The sequence below is a fragment of the Diadema setosum genome, chromosome 19, assembly GCF_964275005.1.
Source record: "Diadema setosum chromosome 19, eeDiaSeto1, whole genome shotgun sequence".
NCBI classification, from domain to species: Eukaryota; Metazoa; Echinodermata; class Echinoidea; order Diadematoida; family Diadematidae; genus Diadema; species Diadema setosum.
Window position 1 is genome coordinate 99,675 of NC_092703.1, and position 25,646 is coordinate 125,320.

The following is a 25,646-nucleotide window of genomic DNA, read 5'->3' on the forward strand; positions in this document are numbered from 1 at the left end:
GCACGAAATGCTCAAAAATTTCAATATTATGAAAATTTCTACTGTTACAGTATTGCCTTTTTTGTTACTTCGTGTAATTTGACAGCATGAGACTGTCATCATATCAGTCCAATGACTGCACAATAATAATACTGAACACAGTACCCCAGAAAGGGAGTTCTTTGAATGGTCTTAGTAGGTCAGAGCATAACTAGATTTGAGTGACTTGCAGTGATTTGAATATTAATGAGTCATTCAATGTGACATCGGGTTAGGACTGTTAAGCTGCGTTCACATAGAAGTATTCGGTATTCGGTATTCGCTATTCGGGCCCCGAATACACCATCACCCGCACCGTCAACTCACCATCCCATGCAGTGAGGATTTCTTCCTCCTACATCCTAGCAAATCTTATTAACAATTTCTAAACTGCATCAGAATGCCAGTCTACATGCTTATTTTTGCTAAAGGGCAAATCCAGACCAAAATTGTCATTATTTCATAAACGAGAGACGGTATACGCTACAAGAAAATCGAACAAGTTCGATTCCCACTTTGCTATACTTTTCGCAGCTATTTGGTACTTTTGAATAGTGCCCTCCTATGTGAACCGGTGTGAGGAAATCCTATCGTTCGATTCAAGCTATTCGCGTGCCCTCGAAAAACGAGCCCGAATACCCGAATAGTATACTTCTATGTGAACGCAGCCTTAAAGAGTAATCTTTTATTCTTAAGTCTCTGAAGTTTTTCTTGTGTAGAAGGCCTTGCATGTCTTTTTTCTTCATAGAATGTCGGTTATATCACATATTTTAATAAAGACTAACAGTTTTCTCCTGTCTACACTGTCAAGCAGTTCCCATTGCTATCAATCCTGCATTTTTGGAACATATGTTTATCTTAGCAGGAAAGACGAAGAAGTCAAGGAAGCAGGATGGGAAATCTGAGGGGAGTGGTGAGAAGGTGACAGGCAGTAAACCCTACATTCCTGAAAACTTTGCTGGTTCACACATATCAGATGTACTCATGGAGAATGAGAGACTCAAACACCAGGTATGGCACAATACCGCATCCTCTTAATAGAGCTTGGTAGCAAGATTCTGGTACCAGACTTCAAAATATCAATGTATAAGCTACCTGCAGTACATGTATCATCAACCTGATCAACTAGACATTATCCAGTGTTGGTCAATTGCTTGCTTTGAAGTGAGCATAATTTCATTTAAAATGAAGGCATTTTGTGTTATAAAATAACTACTGTGTTCATGATAGAAATTTTTTTTTTTCTTCACAGACTCACATCAATAGGTTATGAATTAGCCATGGTGAACAGAGTTTGCATTCTTAGTCTGATGTTCCAACTCTACCTTTTGTATTGTAAATTTTGTTTGATACAAAACTTACATAATATATAAACTTTCTGCACAAACATACAACTCCTGTACTTCTATCTTACCACCAAACAGCTGTGTTTAACCCTTAGACTAGAGTCCCGAGTATACATGCGCTGGTGTCAATGGGAAATGTGTGTTGTAGCAAAATCAGCCCGTCCTCAAGGGGGTTAATGGTTCTAAAACCCTCCCTTTTCATCACGACTTCTAGCTGGATGACCTCGCCCTAGAGATGGAGCAGCAGAGGGTGCGACTGAATGCCTCCCTGGCTGAGATGGAGAGCGCCACCAGACAGGAACGAGAGAGGGTTGCCGAGGAGATGACCTCACTGAGGTCACGACACAAGATGGAGATGGAGAGAGTGCAGGCAGAGAGGGCGCCCTCACAGACAGAGCAGAGAATATCTAGACTGACCAATCAGGTGCAGGCACAGCAGGTGGGTGAAGTTAAGAGAGAAAGAGAATAGGATGGGGGAGATATTTATTAACCTTGAAATTGCAGGATGGGGAAAAATACAGGGAAATATGACAAAAGAGACATAATTCCTATGATACTAGCCACTAACAGAGTTGGCAATATTTTGCCCTTATTGTAACATAGAATGAGATGGCAAGAAAAAAAAAACGCAAGAAAAATGAAAAAGAATTTTAAAAAAAGTAAAGAGAGTATAGAACAGGAAGAAAGCTTCTGATTAGAAACATGGAGATTTTTTTTTTAATCAAAAGTCTATAGATTAACTAAATATCATGTGACATACGTAAAAAAGGAATAAAGGAAGAGAACTAGAGAGAGATACGAAAAGAAAGATGTGTGGAATAATGTACACAGGCATGATATACATACATTATGATTCTTGTAAAGGGATTGTTCCAGTTAGCTTGCCAAAATGACACATGCATCAATTTTCTCCTGTCGTGTATGAATGTTACCTTTATTCCTCATAGAACATGTTATATTCACAGATTGATTTACTGGAGGGAGCTGCTAGCCCTTCTCTCTGGAATGTTGTTCAGATTGTGCCATCTAACTAAAAGAAGCCTTCTAGCACAGGTGTAGTTTGGTGAACAAAGCAGTATAGGTTATGTAGTGAAAGATTTACGCAAATTGTTTATGAATGATTCAAAGGTAAAGGGAGAGTAACATGTGTAATGAAGAATTACCTTGATACTTATCGCCCCTATCAGACGACGATCCGAGAGCTACAGGACCAGCTGAGTGAGTCTCGTCTGGAGACAGATCGACTGGCAGCCTCCAGGGTTAGGGAGAGGGTGATGGAGACTCAGGTGGCGCAGCTGAGGGAAGAGTTACGGGAGGCCAGGGAGACACACTCACCAGTAAGTCACCTCCTCTCTCTCCTAAACATTCTCTCACTCTCATTCATATCCTCAGCCTCATTCTTTCTCAGGACCTTCTAATGTACTCCACAGGAAAATAAACATATATTTTGCTGTTATAATAACCAGAAATAGTAGAGATGATGCTGGCTTTGTTTTTGTGTTACAGGATAGATGTTTGACACTCACTATTGGTTGACATGTCTGTTTTCTTGTCAGTCTCAGTCTTTTCCTATTCCTGATTTGATTTGATGTGATATGATTTGATTTGATTTGATTAGATTTCTGCCTTTCCAATGATAAAAACTCATACTTAAGTCCACACATGCAGCATGAGCATGTCCTATGTAAAAACAACTTAAAAACAAAAAACAAACAGAACTAACCGCTCAAAACATGTGGACATTATAGATCAAATGGAAACTTTTTGCCTACTCTTTGTGTCCTAAATGATGAAACTACATGGTGGGTGTAACTACAATTTATATTTGTATCAGTATTTCTATCAAAGTTGAAATATAGGGACATTAAATATACTATACATTTATGTGTGTTAAGTAATCTATGCTTTTGCTCAAAGAGCATTTGCTCTGTTTGAAAGGAAGGTATAGATTTAGCGGTTATTAACTTATTTCTTTTCATCCCTCACAGGAGATGAAACACTTTGAGGATCTGCAAGCCAAGATTGCTGCACTGGAAAGCAGGTGAAAATGAATTTACTTTTACTATTATTTTACTTTTAATTTGTGATAATATGTGACCATGCATCACAAACCAACAAAAGTCGCATGCCCTGATTTCACGATTGTGAGGACTCCAAAAAAGTGAAACTGGTGAATGTAGTCAATCTGAATTTTTATATTTTTTAAACTCTTTATGTGCCATGGTGTAAACACCCTGTGTGCCACATTATTCTGAGACACGAAGGTAGTCAAGCTTTGAGAAAGAATTCTGTTTTTCCAATTCATATAACTTCTACAAATTTCTGTTAAGATGGGCATAATACTAGGCAAAATTAAAGAAGAATGCCAAGCTTTGTTTCGATATAAATTGTATGACGACCTATTTTCAATTTTTCTTTTGAATGACCAGTTGCTACATTACTGTAAAGGCACGACTTTTGCACATTAAACCGTGACAGAAACTTATAATGTACGAGCAAATCTAGTTGGGAACATCGCTTGATAGTCGATCACCACATAGAATGCAAACCGTATATGAGAGGAACAAAAGCACGAGAAACGCTTTCATTGTGCCGCGGGATTAGCAGTAATTACCGGTTTATCAATCGATCTTGGCGGCTTTGTTTGTTGAGCAGAATATGCGAAGTTGGCACGCCGTCGACTGAGTCAGAGGTGCGAACGTGGCACATAAAGAGTGAAAGAGCAATTCTTTTTACAATATTCTAAAAATTTGGGATCATCAAATCAATGTAAGATTGCAGTTTTTGCAGTTTTTCTAGAATATTTTTTTTATATATAAAATATTGTGAAAAGGTAAGTCTGTCAGGCCCCATCTCATTTCTTAAAGTCCCTTGAAACGCTGTCCACTTTCAACTCTAGTAACCTTTGAAAGGATGTTGCTACAGTGCACTCATGTTATTACTAACATGGTTAAAACAAAATTCTGGTTACAATGAAGTTAAAATTCAGACCGCAACATTTTCCGCTCTATGTCTTTTATTGATTGTTTGTTTGGTTACAACAAAATTTTGTTATACAATTGTACATGTTATGAAAGAAAACTGCCGGTCCCAAGGACTTCGTTATAAGGCGAGTCCACTGTATTGCATAAAAAGTTGGTATTAGTCATGATAGAATGTCGTTATAGAGTGTGTGCAACATCAGATTAATCTGATAATCCTTTTATTGTGGGTGTAATGGAGTTTTACTTCCTGTTTTTATGTCCCATTCACTGCACAGAGCACAGCATGGTGCAAGATTAGGCACTTGAATAGACCCTAAACTTCAGAGCCTCTTTTCTCAGTAAACTTCTTTTTCTTTTTCTTCTTCTTCTTTGTAGTCCTGCTTTGTGAATTGGCCCAAAACATACAATGTATGAAGTTGAATTGGCATGCTGTAAGGGAATATGGTGTAACAGGGGAACGTGCCAGCTGTAATAGAATACTTCATACATTGTATGTTTTGAGCCTAATAACAAAACAGAACTGCAAAGAAGTAAAAAAAAAAAAAAAAGAGAAAAAAAAAGGTTTATGTGGAAACTTTAAAGCCCCACATTTTATGCTCTGTGATGGAGCTTTAGTATGACTTTTGTTTTTATTTGTCTCTTAACCCGTTCCTTCCGCAATTCTCTGAGTGCCTTTAATGTCCCAAAATGAGATTCTTTTTGCCCGTAGACAGAGAGGCAGACAGGTTGATAACCCACCTGTGTGAAGGCAGTCAAGCGGTTCATTGTATCCCCCTTTCCATGGTCAACTACATGTGCCAGTGAACAATGGAAATATCGATTGGGTGCGAGAAGAATCTTTTGTTCTACTCAAAATGGGGTGACTGGGGTCAGCGAACACAGAATTCTAACTGATCTCAGCCTTGATCGCTGTGTACATGTTCGTACGAGTTTACAACAGAACAAGTGAAAACTAAATCAGGAAAAAGGTAAATAATACTGTGAAATACACATTTTTCAAACAGAAGGAGAACAAATGCTGATAGAATAAACTCTGATCTTTTTATCAAACCCACTTTTCTGGGCATTTTAACACAAAGAAACATGAATTTTGGCCACAAAGAAACATGAATTTAGGCCACAAAAGCAGGGACTCTTGTCTTCATTTTGGGAACCTGGTATACCAGGTTCCCGTAAATCAGTTGCTCCCACGGGAACCTGGTATACCAGGTTCTCGTAAGAAATGGGTTAAATTATGCACGATCCCTATGGCACTATCCTTCACATAAATATTGTGCTATGAAATGACTTTAAATAGCCCAAGGAGAATGTTTGTGCAAAGACCAGGAACACAGCTGATGTCCCCAGATCTCTTCTCCCCACACACACTCACAATGATTCCACTTCCAATGCCCTCCATCTTCCTCCAGACACACTCAGAGAGACAGAGATCTGAGAGTCTTGGTGGAGAGAGCGGCTCTCAGTGCATCGGAGGAGAAGGAGCAGGAGATTTTACAGCTCAAGAGCCTCGTGGAAGGGAAGAACTTGGAGATCCAGAGGTTCCGGGTGGAGCTGGAGGCAATCTTGGAGGTTCTCAGGGAGCTACAGAGACAGGGAGTGGTGCTCCCTCTAGACAGCCAGTCCGTGAGTTCCATGTTCTTATGACCAGGAGTCCATCATGTTAGCACCACATGGAATGTAATATATGGGACTAAAGATTTCATCAAAGCAATTTAGACTATGCAGCCTCTCCCTTCAGGTAGATACAAGATACAGCAACAATCGCATTGAAATGTGTGTTAGGGTATTGTTTGCTTTGATAGCAAAAACTGAGGTTTGTCACTCAGATTTTAGATTAAAACACCAAAGTTTATAAAGGCAGTCATGAGTATTCGCCTGATACACTATCTCTAAGTATTACGGGATGTGACTTCTGTGGAAGCTGTCAGCTGAAATCAATGTACTTGCTAGACAAGGGAAATTGTGGGCATATACAAATTGGACATTTGATATGCTCAGAGTACCAGGTATGCAGTACTGTGATGGCAGGAAGGGTAAGAGACTGATGCAAAGTTACACATAAAAAGGGACTAGGGACTGTAAGAGGGTGTACCATACGTATTGCTGAGGTACAGAAGATTCTGGTCCAGCCAAATGTCAGCAGTGAAAATGTAGGAACTTTTTTACCAAGATAGCAATGTACAATTGTACAAGATGTTAGGTCCGTTATGTGTTATGTTGGACCAATAACTACACTGTCAGAAGAGGGGAGTATGAACTGTGAACATCACATCAAGTAGAGGCTGTGGGACTGAAATATTACAGTATTGATCTATGCCGCTACTTTATTTTGCTATTTCAATTTGTAAAACCAAGGGCTTCATGATTTTTATCTCTTGGAGAACAATAACACATTATTGTGTTTCAGAGTGCAATTTTGTCTTATGTATGGAATGTAGATATTGTATATATTTATAGAAATATGTACGTGCTTATTAATATTTTTTGAATTAAATTAATTCATATCATACTACATGTAATTTGATGATAGCCTCATGTATCTGTGTCTCCTTTAAGCATTTTATGTGTGAAATGTGTTTTTGCAGAAGTGATGACACTGAGGTGAAAGAGAATTGCACTAGTTCTAGTCATGCATTTAACTGGAGTGTACAGTGGCTGGAATAGATCATGAAATGGGATTTTATATCATTTGGTTGAGTAAATTGTATTCATAACATTGATTTGTTTAGGCAACGCCCATAAACTCTGGCAAAATCAGTGAATGTTGCATGATACCATGTCAGTCAATCACAAATCTTGTTAATAAATACACTATTTTTTTAATGCATATATAATAATCAAGAGTGAGAACTTAGGATACACCACAGCAGCCAAACAATTGGACTGATATTTCAGTCAAAGACCTTTATCAAAGACCTGTGATAAAGGTCTTTGACTGAAACGTCAGTCCAATTTTTTTGGCTCCTGCGGTGTTTTTATTTGACTCCTTAGTTCATACTCTTGATATCTACTTATAACCACACCGACGCAGAACTTTCATATTTTGATTATATGTATATATGAAGAGTTTGTTTGCAAAAACCGATAAGTCCATTTTTAAAGCTTTTGAAATACGGTCTCTGTCATAAAGTACAAAATAATACCTTATAAATGATATATTGGTCACTACATATAAAGGTACATTTTTGAAGTTATGGTCAAAAGAAGCAAAAATTTTCTTATTATTCTCTTTATTTTTCTTGACCTTTAATCGCAAATATCTCCATTTGGCAAATATGGACTTATCGGTTTTTGCAAACAAACTCTTCATATATATATATATATAATATGTATGTATTTGTGCATGTGTGTGTGTGTGTGTGTGTGTGTAATTTAGTGATTACCACAGAGGAATGTGGTAGTTGAAAACAAAAAACGCTTAAAATAATCACAAATTAGACATCACTGAAGAAAAAAAGGAGAATGAAAACAGCAAACAAAGCTGGGTATCAGGTTTCAAGAGATCATATTTATATATTAACTTTGAATGGAAAACAACAGGTGCTGACGAGTAGAAACTATACATAGTTTTTAAGGTATATTACGTGCTGTAATAACACTGGCTTCTCTGACACAGTAAGAAATGTCGTCAAATCCTGCATGATAAAGCAAATGCATACTTGCATTGCACAGAATATCAAGTCAACAATGTATGTCAGGACAGCGACCTTTGAAATAAAATCCACAGAACAAAGTTTTAGTCATTTCTTCTGTTTTCTGAACCTGCTGACAAGGACTGATTTATACAGTGCACATCTCACTGAGATGGCTTTTACTGCAGAGAATTAAAGACAAAATAAAGTAAAACATCAACAAAACTGTTAGCAGAAAACATGACAAAAAAAAAAATGTTGAAATATATCTTATTTTGTCCTTGTCAAGACACAGACTCCAATGTAGGGCACTTTTTGATGCCAAAGTTGACAAAAGGTTACACATTGATACATGCATACCAAGTTCTTTTATTATTTGTTCCACATTGGGTTTAGGAAAAACTAACTAGCAATAACTGCACAACAGAAATGTATATAAATGAATATCATTCAACATACTCTAGCTCATACATAATCCATTGTCAAATTGCATATTCTTGTAACTAACACATGTCAAATAAATAGAGCGCTTAGATAAAACATATCTATATCTATATTTTTTTCCTTCAAGGTAGCAATTTACAAACCTTCAGAGGAAAAATAGTCTTATGTCAAGTCTTTTGAAGAGATCTCCCTTGCTCCAGGCAAGTTTTAATATAACACATCATAACCTTTATATCATATACTGCCTTTCCCATTGGCTGTTGCCACTTTTTAGCACTACTACTTCTCAATTTGTTGTCTACACAGTCTAGCTAAACTCTTTCTTCTACCATTGGCAACTTTGTATGTAAAGTCAATATAACAAAAGCTGTTGGCTTTACTTCTAAGCCTGATCATGAATGACCATCATTTATTTTCTGTAAGACAAAATTGTACCTCAAATCCATGCCTTTTAGTTGTTTTTGTTAGCTTTGAAGATTGTACATCATAGTGTCACCATTTTGAAGACTTATACTTAGTGTACCACTGTGTGTGTGTGTGTGTGTGTTTTGTTTGTTTGTTTGTTGTTTTTTTTTATTGCAATCTCTATATTTTGGCATGATAAACAATGGTGTATGTTTCCATGAGAAAGGAAATCAGTTTCAGATTTTTTTCTTTCTTTCCTGCCTGTCTTACCATCTATGCTTTTCTACTTACTAATCTTATTTTCTTCAAACCAAATATGGGAGCAAGTAACTACTCAGTTTTTTGTTAATTTCTTGTCAGTTTGATGTTTCATTTGTAAAATCTCATTATCAAGTCGTGAGATATATTCGTTGATAAGAGAAGAAATATGAAAAATGATATTGGTCAAACATGCTTGAGCAGTTTATTTTAGGCTGCTGCTAAATGCATTTGAGGGTTATAAAGATTATTTTATGTGGTATGTGAACTCCAGCCAGCAGAATTCATTCAGGCAATGTGATACATTCTTTTATGGCAGCTGTAAAATTCTATAATAGTTTTACTGGGCTAATGTAACATCAAGCTATTAAAACAGACAGCCTAGATATTTTTTCCCAATTTTACAGATTTACAGGGTAATTTACTTTAAAATTGGTAAGTCCTATCAGAAGTGGAATGGGGAAAGTCTTTTTTTTTTTTTCAAAATCCAAATTTTCCCCAAATGTAGAATATTAAGTAACATTCCAGGCAACACTCTGATATCAAAGGACATAGCTAAAACCACTTTCCTACTTCTGCAGACCCATTTTCCCAGGGGTAACCTTAGCCTAGCGCCTGTCTATTGCCATAGTTTCTATATCTGTTTAGATGAAACAAACATGCACATACCATCCATTTTACAGGAACCTATTAAATGTTAAAGTATGTTGGTAAGATGTCAAATCCTATGTTCATTTTTTCTTATTCTCATTAATCTTTCTACATACAAAATACTTCAAAAGGGTGTTTCAAGAAAGTTGCAATCAATTGCAACTCCCCAAAATTTATTGCAAATCCTACAATTAATTGCAACTCGACTTTCTTGCAACACCCCCTAAATTAGATGTATAAGATTGACCAACTTTGAGCCTTTATTCACTTGTTTTCATAGCAATCATTGCAGTATCGAAATTTCTTAAAGAAAAACAATCAACTTCTATGACATGTTGCCGTCATGGTCGTGATGATAAGAGCGCTTCACACAAGTTCTTCGGACACTCATTACAAGTCCTTGAAACAATCTGTTCTCTAGCGTTACCAACACACTGTCGTTAGATAAAACTGTACTCTAATGTATAAAGTAAAAATAAACAGCTGTACCCATTTCGAGCTGTAGATTGTAAACTTCTGCTTTATTCTTGAGTAGTTACATATCGAATAGCCGGAAATTGAATTAAATAATTTCAGCAAAAGGTAGGACCTTGTTGCATGAACTCTGGCGCAGGTCAAAATAATCTACAATGTAATACGTAAATGATCTACAGTTGTAATTGAAAAGTTGCCTTAAACTCATGCTTGGACATGTTGATGAAATCTTAAAGACCCAGACTTTTACCATGATCAGTAGGCATTTTCAAAGTTTGAGTCTTTATTATTCTATTTTTCTTGTTAATTTTTCCATTAGGCGAACTACTGTCACAGATAACATTCCCTGCAAGTCATGTGATATCGGGACATAAAATCCGTTTTCCAAGAATGCCAGAGGTAGCATCGGGTAATAATATGAGGAGGCAGGAACGTCAGAGCCAACAACATCAACAACAAAGTAGAATAAATACATCAGAGGGCTAAAAGAGAGGATGGACTTTAATGCAATCTGAGCCGGAATGTGACAAAAATAACACTCTCCTGTCACTTTCAATCAGTTGTTAAATTTTTAGCTCTGATCTTTTTCTACTTCTGCATGTTGGCCACTGACATGAATCTGAAACACAGATTCTCAATGCATAATTACTGCAGTATGCATGCACGGACCTATTACAAAGCCCTCGGGGCTCGCCATCGTGGAGTGTCTTCTGCTCTATGTCTACTCTGTCAAATGAACTTGTAGGTCAAACTGCGTCTTGGTTCATCTCAAGTTTGTTCATCTCTAGCAATCGAGCTGGAGTAAGAGAGCTCACATGTGCTTTGCTTTCATCAACAAGTTGTCTCGAAACAGGTTTAAATGACAAAAAGCATGATCATCATGTTGTTTTCATCAAGACAACGTATTATAATCCTAACAACAAATCTGTGCATATCCTACACAATAAAATCAAATATAAGCGTGATACATATACGACTGTATTGATATGCACAGTTCTTTTTGGTCTGCTAGACTTACAAAACTGTTTCTGCGAGCTGCCGAAAACGCAAGACATGTCGAGCTCACTAATTGGAAGACAGATAAGTCTACGTAGCATTTCATTCAAGACAGCTTGATTCGAAAGTGGCTGTGGTTATTGTGAGCTGCCGTGTAAGGTTCCCCCCAAATACTGGGAGCACACAGACGGCGCTATCGCGCACCGTTTATCGGAGCTATTTCGCCTTTCACGTCATACAGCAGACAATTTGTGACTTACGGTTTCAAGAATTGAGTACCGGTTGAACTTTTCTAGTGCAAGTTGCTTAATTAAACGCGCACAAAATCAGAGTCGCACGTCGACTGGCCACTCTTGGAACGCAGTTCCGAAGCTCTGCCGACACGGTCGATGAGACTTTACATTGAGGTTTGTAGAGATGGAGTCAAGATTAGTGTATTGCATTGCAATGCATCATACCCGATTACTTTGAATGTGCTATAGGCCTATATACTTCTTAGGAAGCAATGCCTTGACGAGCCGTTTTAACTCATCCTTTACAAACTTTATTGCTGGCAATGAACGTTCGCAGCTCTATAGCTTCATAAATACTATGTTAAGATAATTTGAGAAGCAAAGATAGAAAAATATTCCAGACTGACAGACAATAAAATGCGCCTGGTTTTGCTCTAATCCATAGCATAATTTTCCGGCGTTTTAAATGATTTATCGCCATTAAACTGCCGTCGCGATTAAGAACGGTGGTGTCATTTTCCTATTGGTGGCATGAATAAGAGAAAAGTCACATTCAAACCACTCTCAAATATATTTCTCGAGGCGATAGCTTTGAATAATGGTGGTAAATACCGCTCAAAACAAGAGACGTCCTTGAGGCAAGTTGATGACATGAATGTTGTCAATGATGCACTGTATGAGCTGAAATTTTCGCGTACAGATATTTTCGCGAATTGCTACTTGGCAGACATTTTCGCGTGTTGTTAATTTCGCGGTTGCGAGGTCTAACTGAACATAGTTATTCACGCGTTGTTATTTTCACGTGTTGTTATTTTCGCGATTCAAAGGCGATTCGCGAAATTCGCGAAAATAAAACCACCGCGAAAATTTCAGCTCGATGCTGATCGCTTTCAACATGATGTCAACACGTTTGGATCTTTTGGACGACTTGACTGACTGATGATCTTTTTCAGGCATACATCAAGATGAAGGAACCCATCAGCAGTCAGGCAGCTTGCAACAGCATGTAATATTCACGATATTTGATTCTGGTCCTTACTGCTACCTTTGTCTTCCATCTCTACCGCGGAGACGATTAATGGATGTGTGATCACCATCATCTGTACCCACCTTGGAGAACATCTGCCCACTGTAACTAATCGCCGACGTTTGCAACAGCATCTTTAGCAATATCAGTAAATTGACCGTTTTAATTGAAGGTCACTCCTTACAGATGGGTGTTGGTAACATGGTTAAAAGATGACATCCGTTAACAAGTGAAAGTTAATATTTTGGTACACACTCTCCAGATAATCTTGCCGTAGGAGTTCATTTTCGTTCGATAACTCGGCAAACGTTGCAGAAGAAGCAAACTCGGTCGCCATCACATTCTTGAGCAGCTGAATATTTGCAATTCTCAGCAATCTGTTCGCTACTTCAGGAAAACTATCTTTCCGATCCTCGGCTAAAATCGACAAAAATATTCGTCCTTGATTATGGGCTTCGCGATTGAAGCTGTAGGATGAGAGATGTGACTCAACGTTGGGAGTGGGGTCTCAGACATCTTCAAACGTTGCTATCAACATAGAAACCATTGTCTTTGTAACCATAGCAACTCCTGATGTCATGCCAAAGGTTCTGACATCTGCATTGACTGCCGCCCGTTGATGTTTGGCGGGAAGGAAGTGGCGGGAATATATTTGTGTTCTATGACGGGCTTGCTGTTTCGCCGCTTGGTGTTGCAGCGGAAGGCGAACCGGAGTTCCGACATCATTTCCCCACATAATGATTTCTGCAGTAGGAGGAGAAGAGGAAATACATGTTTATTGTTTGAGATGAACCCATGTTCAATGTGATAATGATGAAAAAAACATCCCGTATAAACTTTGATGCCACCTTTATAAAACTGTAACAGTCCTTATCATTATTAAGATATAAAGAGCAGGTTGAAAAAAAATCACTGGAAAATGTTTGATGTTAATGGAATGGGAAATGTATGATAATCAGTATCATTACCGCTGCAACCATCACAACCTCGGCCAATGACCACGACTTCTATTACAGTACCACCAACGCCAAGCATGATTTCCCTTCCAATACAGGACAACCACCATCCGACTCAATTAGATCACACGTGACCTTTAAGTCTCTTACAGCCTCTTTGACAACCACAAAACAAGCAGTGGTAATCATTCTCATCACTCTTGGACCATCACCACCACTACCATCATCAATACTACAGGCACAGAGAATGAATTTTTTGTTGTAGAGGATGTGCCCTTACTTTGTCTATCACGGCATTTTGTCGCGACTTCCAGATGAACTCTGCAAACGCCGCTATAAGGCCGCACACCAGTCCCGTGATGAGAACCAGGAAGATACCCCCGATGTTCTTCAGTCCCAGTGAATTGGCCTCATCACTCTGCTTCACGTTGCCCTGACACTGGTCTTTGTTCCACCACTTGTTCTTTAGCTCCAGCAAGACGTCGTCTTCTTGGAGCTGTAGAATCACCTTGGTAACCTCATCCCGATAGATGGAACCTGCGTAGAAGGAGCCGCAGAGAAATCCAGTAAATCGTGGGATGATCGAAATCAGTAGTTTAAGAGAATAAAACTTCGGGTGCGTATCAGTATAGTTGTATATTGAGAAGGATGTCAAAGAACAGATTATTAACAGTATACATGTTATATTATGCATTTCATGATATACATACCACAGACTCATATATCTCTACTCAAGGGCGCCGGAAGCGGGGGGGGGGGGGGGCAGGGGTGGCACTTGCCCCCCCCCCCCCAAACAAAATGTTGGGGGGGCAAAATGAGTTTTTGCCCCCCCCCCCCAAAAGTGCCCCCTGTAACAAATAATTAATCACTGATTTAAAGACCAAAATGAACAATAAAGGCATATTTCTTGTCTAAATGTAGTAATTTCATAACTGAAAATGCAAAAATTTTCGCCCCTAACGGGGCGAAAATTATAATACACTAACAACATACAGTATTGTATCTATACACTAATAGGAACTTATGAGTAAATTTAGTGTATAGATGGTAGCCTCGTGTCCTCGAGTGTGCCCGCTGAAACATACCTTTAGTAAACCTTACATTTTTCATTTTCTTCTTTGTTTTCTAGCAGTATAAGAATATTTTTCATTGTTCGAACGATGCGATCACGTTTAAGCTTTTAATGAGTACATTTCAGATAAATTGCAAAGTGAAAGTGGCTCGCTCGTTCTTCCCGTACTTATAGTAAAATGAAAAGTTTTCATAAGTTATTATCATAGTCCTTCGCAGTGATTTCTTTTACTATGTTTAATTCCTCAGAAATTTAATTTAAAATGCTCTATAAAAGCGACTTTTATACTCTGTTTTTACAAAAAGTCCCTATCGTGGGAGGGGGTATCCTCCTCCCACACCCTCGCTTCGCTTCGCTCCCTCGACGAGGATCTCACACCATCACATAATATACCGCCGTATGTTATAAGATCATAGTCCTTCCAACTTATTTTTTTTTCAACATGTTAATTCCCTAGAAATTTGCTTTTAAATGTTCTATAAACGCGACTTTTATACTCTGTTTTCACAAAAAGTCCCTACCGTGGAGGGGGTATCCCCCCTCCCACACCCTACCCCCGCTCGGTCGCTTCGCTCCCTCGCCGAGGATCTCGCACCATCACATTATTAATGTACTCCCGTATGTTATGATCATAGTCCTTCCAACTGATTTTTTCAATATGTTAATTCCCTAGAAATTTGCTTTTTATTTCTCTATAAACGCGACTTTTATACTCTGTTTTTACAAAAAGTCCCTACTGTGGGAAGGGGTATCCCCCCTCCCACACCCTCCCCCCGCTCGGTCGCTTCGCTCCCTCGCCGAGGATCTCACACCATCACATTATTATGTACTCCCGTATGTAATAATCATAGTACTTCGCACTGATTATTTTTCACTATGTTTAATTCCTTAGAAATTTGCTTTTAAATGGTCTATAAACGCGACTTTTGTACCCTGTTTTACAAAAGCTCCCTACAGTGGGGGGGGGGGGGGGAATCCCCCTTTCCACCCCCCCCCCCCCCCCCGCTCGCTCGCTCCGCTCCCGCGCCGAGGATCTCATATCGCACATTAATGTGCCCCCGTTGACATTTTGCCCCCCCCCCCAAAAAAAAACAAAAACAAAAACAAAAACAAAAACAGAGGTGTTCCGGCGCGCTTGTCTCTACTGCCAGTTCGAAGTGAATTACACATAACGTAGGTGTGTAATTACTGTTTTTGCAAAGGCGAAAACTTAAAAGTGATTTTTTTTTTTTTTCAAATCTTACTTTCGCGACTCCGGTGCCGATCGCGTCATGTCGTTAAAACACCAGCGATCTACAAATACATTCTGTATTCTAGGTAGATAAATACATGCGTACATACATGTATACATAATTGCATTGCTTGATGATTTGAAGCGTGAGTGCAAACGTCCCGTACATGATTACTGTCTGTTCTTAATAAGGACAATTTCAGCTCAAAATGTGTGAGATCGGAGATTATTAACGAATGACACAATAATCAGATGATAATGTAACCATGGAAACAGTTAGGAGAGGCCCGTCAGAATAGTGATGTGTTTTCTCCTAACGACTGTTGAATCGTAACAAAGTAAAAACAACAACAACAACATAACTGAAACAATGAAATCATGCATTGATATACAGGAAGAGAAACATGTCCTTGTTGCTCCTGTTTGATACTTATGGCTTGGTACCACTATATAAAAAGTCATATCGTAGTCATACAATCGTATCAAGTTTTGCTGTCATTGGTATCAAATTTTTTGAAGGGCCTCCTTAGATTCTCATTTTTGGGCACACTGAAGTTAATGGTTAGACCAATGCTGCTGGTACTGCTTGTAACTGCTTTTTGCTACAGGCAAGAGAAAAAAACCGGAGACCGCTTGAATAATCGCTAGCAGCGAGTAGAATCCTCGCTCGTGAAGCCTCTTCTCTTACCTAGCGGCGTTCCGATCCCGTAACCTCTGGAGTTCAGCAGGCCACCGATTACGGTGAGGTTTTGGCAGTGCTGTGAGATAACATACTCTGCCATTGATGATTCCATAAGGAAAGCATAGTTCTTGGAGTTAAGCACTCGCTGGATTCCTTCCTCGTACGTGTTCGAGAATACGCTCTCGCGGGAACTCATAAATTCCCACATCTTCATGTAGGTCGGAATTTTCGACCTCTGCGGAAGAAAAGACAGTATGCACAGGTGGATCAAAGGTATGTCACTAGGACAGACGCAAACCGATTGACTTATTTTTAATCTATACCGCCTTTGTCTGTCTTCAAGACACATAATATGTACTCATTGAATAGAGAAGAAAAGAAAGATGGAACAGGCGCTCATTTTATTAGGATCATTTGCATTTCAATCAAATTTTCCAATCGGATATCGACGTTGTTTGTTCCACAGACAAGCAAACATCAAACAAGATTACTGTGATATTAGTTGTAAACTTTGTGATCGTATTACTAGTCGCTAATCGTGGTATAAATCTTTGTGTATCTCAACATTTCAATGAATGATTTTGCATTTGTGTTCAGAGAGAATATCGTGTTACCATGATCGGTCAATTCAAAAGGGGGACCTGGCCTTCACAATTATATAAGTCTACCGATCGGTCGGAGGTAATGAATTCGTGTGTCCTCCACACTGCATAACTGGACATTCATGGTTCTAAAACAATGCATCTCCATATGGTGTGATGATTATGATTGACTATTATAACATGATACAACGATGCCCTACCGAAAAGAATTCTTCGGTGGACCCTCCTTTCCTCGTGCCGTATTCGATGGTTGTCTGCTTGACGAGATCGTCTGCACCTGCTATGGGAGACACCATTCGCTCAACAGTCAAGAAAGCTGCAAGGTTGGCGGTGTACGACGAAATGAGAATAAGGGAGAAGAACCACCAGAACCCGCTGAGCACGCGCGTTGAGAAGGCTCGCGGGTTGATTTCCGACCCCTGCTGCATCAGACCACCAAACGAAAACCAGAGACAGTTAAAGAAGTTGAACTGATTCTCGACTGTGTCATAATCCGGGTTGCATGGGTGTGAATTATACCACTCGTACGGGCTGAACCGTGCCAGGATGAACAGCACTAAGCTGACTAGAATGAAGGCTAAGATGACGTAGAGCCAGACGTCTGGAGACAGCGGGTTTAGGAAGGAGAATACTCCAGGGTTCTGTGGTTCGGGCACTCGATAGAGGATGGTGACTCCAAGGTACATCCACGGCTTGGAAAAATCGATGACCTTCTCGCGTGCATACGTGATAGTGAGCGGAGCGACAGCCAGATCAGCTTTCTGTAGAGGCAAGTGAGATAAGTTTTGCCAAATTTTGAGGGAACTGAATTTGAAAAAAAAAACACAAAAAAACAAACGCTCTACATCTTAACTCTGCTAGATCTTCCTCCCAGTATATGTTTAATTTTGCTTATGCTTATATACGATGTGTTGCCATGGTAACCACATGATTTTAGAAGAAAAAAAAACTTTAAAAAGAGCAAAATGCTTTTGGATGTACAAGAAAGAGCGTGGCAGACCTGATCAAACTGACAAGGTACTCACAAGGTACTTTACATAAACACACAAACAGAACCTTTTATCAAACCCTGGTTTAATTCTTTTTCATAGGAGTCTGGCCTACTGGAGAAGGGTTCTAATTTGGCTGGGTTATGCTGGAAGCTTTAGATACCAGTCTTCTCCATGTCCATAATGTGTTTGGTTTCGATTAGAGTTGACTGTTCATAGTTTTCGTTTCATTTCCAAGCATGCTAAAAGTAAGTATCGTTGAAGGCAGAGCCGAGATCTACGATACTCACACGTTCGATGAGTTCTCCAACCATACCGTTCCAGGAACCGTCAGGCATCTCCGAGCCGTAATTATCATCAGCGACTATCTTGATGACGTAGTTAAATTTCATCAGCTCAGAGATTCGCTCGAGGAAGTCAATAATAAAGCCTTCGTACTTCTCCTTTCCAGACAGCTCTTCGTGGCCTCTCCTCAGCATGCAGTATGGTGGTTCCTATGGCAGCAGTCATTGACAATGTAAAGAAATTGATCTGAATGGTGGCTCTTATGACTGCATCAGAAACACAGGGACATGTGAGACGAAGTGACCACTTTCTGTACTATTGAATGTGAGTTACCTACAGGTGAAGTGTAACAAAAGAGTTCTGACTTACCATTCTAAAGAGGCAGCAGCCCCGATAAAATGGATTATACAGTTGCTGTAACTAAGATATTAATGACGATAGAATGTTATTACCAAAGATCCTTGCTCCTTAATCACTCTTATCAGTTGCGATATATCACCAACAATATTACCTCTGTAATCAAGACGAGGCCCATTAGCTTGATAGTCAAGAAGTAAACTCTGGTTGTCATGGGCTCGGGGGTACACAAATCGACAAAAAGAGGCATCGCCATGAAACCTAACAAAAGTCAGAGGTACCAGAAAATAGTTTCCCGACTTGTACAAACCCGTGACGCACACATTTTTAATGGAAAATATGCGTGCATGTGTCGGTGTCCGAGGAGTTAAATATCATATTTACAGCATGTGACCCTGTTTCATTTTAACTTGTGCATTCTCGATTGACTAACCCAGAAGCAGGTTTACAACAATTTTTTGTGCTTCAAGATATCCTATAGTCTAATACGAAAATGGCTTACCAATATAGTAGTCACAACAAGTGTCTTGTTCGATATCGTATCATTCGTGTCTGTGTGGATGTCAACTGGATGCATGAAAATACCAGTCCGGGGTTCCCATTCACCAACCTGTCATTGCAAGAAGGTAAATCATGTGACAATCATTGCATGTCCTATGATGTCAGACGAGTGTATGTAAACCTTTCCATTGATGATCAAAGCAAAAGCAAGGTTAGATCACAATATACAATACGAAAGTAACAATTTGCTACAAAAGCAATATGACGATTTATTTCAAAATTGTTGAATTTTTATTCACATCATTTTTGTTTATTTGAGTTCAACTAATGGAAATCAACTCTTTAGACAAATGTATTCATTCGAAAGATAACAGGTGATGGAATAAAGGTGATGGCACTACACTAGCTGGGAGAGTAGAGCGAGAGAGGAAAAACCTGACGAATGTCTTTTTATCAGTGGAGAAGGGGCTTTGTCGATTGAGAATACATTATTCTTTCTTCACAATAAGGTGGTCTCGACCCTTGGGGTAAGACTGAGAATGGAACACCTGTCTTTTCATGGTACACAAGACCGAAAAACGAAAAAATGATTAGAAGCACCCTTACCTCTTTGAAACCGTGGTCTTCTTGGAGCTCCGAGATGTAGAACCTGGGACCAGCTCGCTCTCCACTTTTGTCGAACTTTATCGGTCCAGTTAAGCCATTGATGTCCGTCTATGAACAAGTGACACAAGAAAACAGATGATATAAGCAGATTGTAGATTAAGGCCTACATTATATACATTTGTCTTTTTTTTTTCTGTCCACCGTTCAAGAAATGGTTCTTGTCAACTTGCTTGTTTAGCGTGGTGTCTGAGATTAGCCCTCCTCTTTCTTTCTCTCTGTCTCTCCCTCTTTCTTCGCGAGATACACATAATGTAACATTCCAAAACAGTAATCTGTTTTGTTTTATATTTCCATAAATGAACCGCATACAACAAAATATATGTTGCAAAAGTTTAACATGTACTGGTACACCTTGTCTGTGAATTCGTAGCCTAGATAGTGACTCTTGATGAATAAAATGTACTTCCTACGTGGTTCTCTTTGCTTCAAAGGTCTGTACTGAGATTGAATAGAATAACCATCTGAAGTCCCTACACCCTTCAGATCATGGACGAAAATCCTATATTATGACGCCTGAAGAGCAAAAGTCGTAATAAAGCAGGGAGGTGAAAGCCTTCAAAACGTCATACAGGCCACGTGATTTTTCCTAAAATACCAATCGGAGATGAAAACACCGACTTGGAGTGAATGATAAACACTTACCGCCTGGAGGAAGTTGTAGAAAGACAAACCGTCCTCCCACGTGGTCTGTTCACCAAAACAACTCAGTGAAGGAATGTTTGACTCGTTACGACTCGTCGTAAATACCTGCAGGCCATTGGCTATCACACTCACAGCGTCATACATGAGAGCGGCCTCGGTCTGGTGGTTGGAGAGTAAAGGGGGTGAGTTAGTGGGACGTACAGAAGACTCATTTGGTACAAGAGACTCGCTTGCTCATAAGTACACTTTTGACATTTTCGCTAGAAACTTAAAGGACAAGTTCACCTTCATTAACATAAGGACTGAGAGAATGTAGCAATATTTGTAGATCACATCATTGAAAGTTTGAGGAAAATCGGACAATCCGTTCAAAAGTTATGAATTTTTTAAGTTCTAGTGCAGTCACCGCTGGATGAGAAGACTACTGTAGTGTATGATGTCACATGCGTACAACAATATAAAGAAAATGTAAAGAGAATTTCACAAAATTTCATCATTTGAAAAAAATACACATTCCCTTGACTCGTTACTGACATATGTTATGGGTAATATTATTCCCATTGCCTTTAGAAAGAGTCAAGTCAAGTCCTCTTTTATTATGCGAAAAAAAAGTGAAAATATGTTGAATTTTCTTTACATTTTCTTTATACTGTTGTACTCATATGACATCACGAGCCTTAGTAGTCTCCTCATCCAGCGGTTCCAACACAAAAATTTTAACAATTCATAACTTTTGCATCGATTGTCCAATTTTCCTCAAACTTTCACTAATGTGTTCTACTAATATTGCTGCATTCTCTCAATCCTTATGTTTATGAAGGTGAACTTGTCCTTTAAAACTAGAACTTAACTAGGTACTTAAAATGAATAACAAAAATATTGCTTTTGCGACAGATTTGGCCGCATATAAAAAGGTCTTTTCATTGTACAAACATAAGGTTACGTTAACGCTATAATGCGTGTGTATTAAGATTATCGGAACGAATATGAATTGTTCATTGGTTTTTTTTTTTTATCCACTCTTATTCTCCCATGTAAAAGGATTATAATCTCTGCCATTTAGCACTCACACATAGCTTGATACACTGAAAAAAAAAGATAAATCTTACTGCTTGAAAACTTAGATTGTTTTCCATGTAAATTTAATATGAATCATCTTGTTAGACTTTATCCATGAGATATCAAACAACCTTGGGGGCGATGCATAAAGAGACCACTTAAAATGACATGATATAAGGCATCCAGAATGATGTACATGCAGTGCTAGTAAGTGGTTCAAATTGCTCTATATTTTATTTTAATGTCAATCGTTGTGAAAGAGGTTTCGGGGGTATCCATTCGCTTGTCTGAGGGCATAAATTGAGGACAGGCTTCATCGCTCACAGTGAGTAGGCTTTGGTTTCTCTCAGACGTTGACGAGTCACGACGGCCGAACTGCATCGCGTTCCACTCCGATATGAAAGATTCGGTGGCTGGGTCGCGTCTGGACAGCATATGAAGCGTGGTCAAGTTAACCTTGTCTCCAGTATAGCGGGACATGTTCATGAGGTAAAGATCCTGTCCGGAGATAGCGAAGAGAATGTATGTGATGAGGACAAGTTTCATGGTGTAGCGGAAATTTGGGTTGTAGACTTAAAAAACAACAACCACAACAAAACACTGGAAAACAGAATCCCTCCGATCCCATCAATTTCCCCAGAACATTCTCCTCTCGTGTAATCAAAAGAATGCAATGTGATTGTGCCGTGGGTATCTATGTCATCACGAGCGGAGGACAACTATAGAGGGCAGGGTATTACATACGTCATCGCCTGTCTACACCCTGGGGGAGTCATGAGCAGGGTATGCTGAAACAAGTGGGAAAAGGTCATTCATTTTTAACGCAAGTAAGTCTGTTGGAAAACGTCACGTTGTAACAGTAAAGGGGTTTATAAGACCTAGTAAACAATGGGATGTCAACTATCTGGCATTTTGCCGCTTTTTACAAATCAAATATTGCTTAGGTTTAATGCATATGCCGTTTGCTTAGTTTGTGTTCGTTTCCTTCTATACTTGAAAGAAAACTATTTATGCTAGAAACAAACAAACAACTTCCGGCCTTAAATCATCAGCATAAGCTGATATCAGTTTACTTTGCAAATAATGAAAAATATAACATTACTTACCAGGGAAAAAAGAGATAACATTACTTACCAGCGAAACAAAGAGATAGTGGAAATAGCTTCGAAGCATCTGTAACTCCAACATCTGTGAAAAAGAAATACAAGTGAAAAAGAATATGCTTCACTCTCGAGTGATATACCCTGCTCTCTATCTCTCCCTCTTTATCCACCCATCTCTTATGTTTATATGTCTATATAATCTACATATGCATAAATCCTTCAGACATTGATTGCCGTCGTTTTTCCCACGTTTTTCCATTTAAACAAATTGTGACGTAAGATTGACCAAGCTGGTAGTTGTCCCTATTTGATATATCAGAGTCCAATATTCATACAGCTGCATGCGCTTCTCAGCACAGTTATTCGTTCTCTCGAAACCGCTATTCAACAAAACAATGAAAACATCCAAGCAGACACCGTGATATGGGAGACTAGAGGGATTGTTTAGAATGAAAGAGAATGTAATGTCATCCAGCTGTTACTCGGATTCTTCATCAAGTCTTTTCCATTATAAACAAATCATCCTCTCAAAATTGATCCCGCTGGAACGACCCACGTGCCTCAGCTGAATCTCAGCACCTACTGCGAGACAAGACAGTTGCCGATTTGGCAAGCGTCAGGGACTTGAATGGGCGGAAGACGAACCTGGTTAAGTGTTATGTCTGCATGTCCCCTACCAAATCGACAACACACGGTAATGAAGGACACACTGATACATTCATTCTTTACCAGGCTTCCAACCAAGGTCACAGCTATTTCCAAGGATACGTGACATTCTTTCCTCTAAATTGCATTAAATCATATGTCAAGTTTGCTGCAAGGCGCAGTTGCAAAATCAGCGTCGCATTTCCTCCACACTGGAAAGAACTAAATATATGTTCATAATTGATCAGGTGCAGTATACATCACTTTAGAAGATGATGGGACAACAATTCGTTTAGTCCGTTATCTTTATGATCTATCTGTTGATAGGAGACGTAAAGAAAATCATTTTGCAAATTTTTTCTTTTGATTCTTAAGCGATGAAATTTCCTAGTTTGGGAAGGTTGACAACAATAGAAAGAGAGAGAATCTACAGGGCAAATATCAGAACTTACCTCAAACACAACAAAAGGCTTTAAATAGAGAAAGAGCCCCACAGCACAGGATATAGCATCAATCACACAACTACCTTATTGATATCCAAAACCAGTGTGTTCGTTGTTAGTTATTACAATGGCACAAGCGATTTACTTTGAGCGCTACATTGTTGGCTTATTAATGCACTTCATATATTGGTTCTTCAAATCGAATGCAACAATATCTAAAAATGGCATACCATCTTCAACGAATGGTAAAGAGTTACATTCGACTGCTAGCTGTGCTTACGACAGATTGAAGTCAAAACTATTCCATTCCTCAGACGAAAGGTATGTATCAATATCCACATAATCATGTTGGCATTTGTCACACTCAGTCTGTCTGTTTATCTGTTTGTCTGTCTATTTCTCTCTCACTCTTTCGTTGACAGAGAGAGATGTCGGAGAAAAAAAAAAAGAAATAAGCGTGAGAGATAAAACCTCCCACGGGTGCAGGCTGCGGTCAGAATTCCGGTGGACGCTAAGACATGTGCAGCTGGCTGGCACATCCATAGCAGCACACGTGGTTACAATTGTAATTTCAAGGCCGCCCCCAATTGACACCGGAATGACAGACATCTTCACGTGGAGCATACAGAAAACTAACAACACGGTGAATCTACCACTGATGTGAACACATCAATCAGTAATGCCAAGGTATTGTATACTGAAGTAGTTTTTCCTTCAATCACACTTATATCATACACAAAGTGCTAGAATAGTGTTTGTTAGAAAGTAAAATGCCTGCACGACCGTCTGTGGCTACTTTTTTTCAACATTCGATTTCATGAAGCTATTAAACCATTGTCAATGTCGAAGGTTTGTGTGTCATTGTAAGTGTTTATATATATTTTTGTGCGCAATCGTTATAATATCTTAAGCAATGTGTAAAGAAGAAAGGGAATGAGTTTACGATTGATATACTGTACTGCAATCATTGAAAAATCGATAAATGCATAAATGAGGAAGTGAAGCGAGTTTACAATGTCAATATTTTCATGACTAAAGACAGCAAATATCGTAGATATTCCTTGAAAAAATGTGTTTACGAAAGTGGACAAATCTTCAATATTCGGAAGTAGTCTAATTTGAATAACCACAACTCCACACAATGTAGCCCTACTTTGTCACATCGAGTAGTTTTCGGTTCTGTGGTTTTATCCTTGCAAATCTTACTCGAAGACAGTTATCAGACGGTGGAAAGGTGACAAGGAGGACGAGCTTTCTTTATTAAGCCTTCAGTCACAGTGGGGAGCTGGGATAGTAGCGATGCATAGATGCGTGGTGTTGGAAACAGTCGTTGAATTCATTACTTCTGCTAGATTTTATCAGTGGGTCAGGCCTACTCTCATATTGTACTTGTGATTAAAATATCGTGGTCTCTTCTACAGTGAATTATCATTGCTATTAGAGCTGTGATTCGCAGTTTCAAAATAGGCTCTCATGGTATTTCGTTGTCGTCGCGAACATTCAGTGCAAGGGGAGACATCAAAAATCTATTGGATTTTTAGATGACCATGATATATCGACGTGTAGATAAAACTATAAACAGAAAATGATTTGATTGATGGATTCATTACGATGATGCCACTTTAATGATAATTCTGTCTATTACAAATTCAAAAGGACTTTATGACAACGGTGGGTATGTCCAAGTTTGTGCGCATATAACATAATGTGTGTTGTGGTGTTGTTGGTTTTTTTTTTTTTTTTTTTGGGGGGGGGGAGGAGGGGGGTAAAGTTCTTGGCAATTAACATCAAACGGATATTCCGTCATTTTGAGAAGTTAGCAAAACAGCCAAAGTGAGTCTTGAAAAGATATGTAGCTGTCTTTGCAATATTTTTATGATCACAAAAATCGATTTGAAAAAATATCATAATACGTTAAAAGTGCAATTTTGTAATTCAATTCAAT

General features: G+C 38.9%; 2 protein-coding genes across 4 annotated transcripts in view; one reads left to right on the plus strand and one right to left on the minus strand.

The window, feature by feature from the left end:
* The window catches only part of LOC140243149 (centrosomal protein of 162 kDa-like), a 37,566-nt gene extending 30,720 nt beyond the window's left edge, over nt 1–6,846 (plus strand). For 2 of the 3 annotated variants that reach the window (XM_072322878.1, XM_072322875.1), the window contains 5 exons: nt 881–1,029; nt 1,579–1,803; nt 2,552–2,701; nt 3,353–3,405; nt 5,758–6,846. In XM_072322878.1, coding sequence (XP_072178979.1) covers nt 881–1,029; nt 1,579–1,803; nt 2,552–2,701; nt 3,353–3,405; nt 5,758–5,992 — 812 coding nt within the window. In that variant the 3' untranslated portion in view covers nt 5,993–6,846. The remainder of the gene's footprint in view (nt 1–880; nt 1,030–1,578; nt 1,804–2,551; nt 2,702–3,352; nt 3,406–5,757) is intronic. The other variant, XM_072322876.1, reaches the window with a different exon arrangement.
* A 6,198-nt stretch (nt 6,847–13,044) lies between these two features.
* The window catches only part of LOC140242864 (glutamate receptor ionotropic, kainate 2-like), a 36,632-nt gene continuing 24,030 nt past the window's right edge, over nt 13,045–25,646 (minus strand). Inside the window, exons 4-13 of the mRNA XM_072322609.1 lie at nt 22,645–22,698; nt 21,835–22,008; nt 20,452–20,610; nt 19,750–19,857; nt 19,145–19,252; nt 18,291–18,494; nt 17,212–17,772; nt 16,416–16,644; nt 13,705–13,961; nt 13,045–13,212 (exon numbers count right to left, since the gene is read on the minus strand). Coding sequence (XP_072178710.1) covers nt 13,045–13,212; nt 13,705–13,961; nt 16,416–16,644; nt 17,212–17,772; nt 18,291–18,494; nt 19,145–19,252; nt 19,750–19,857; nt 20,452–20,610; nt 21,835–22,008; nt 22,645–22,698 — 2,022 coding nt within the window. The remainder of the gene's footprint in view (nt 13,213–13,704; nt 13,962–16,415; nt 16,645–17,211; nt 17,773–18,290; nt 18,495–19,144; nt 19,253–19,749; nt 19,858–20,451; nt 20,611–21,834; nt 22,009–22,644; nt 22,699–25,646) is intronic.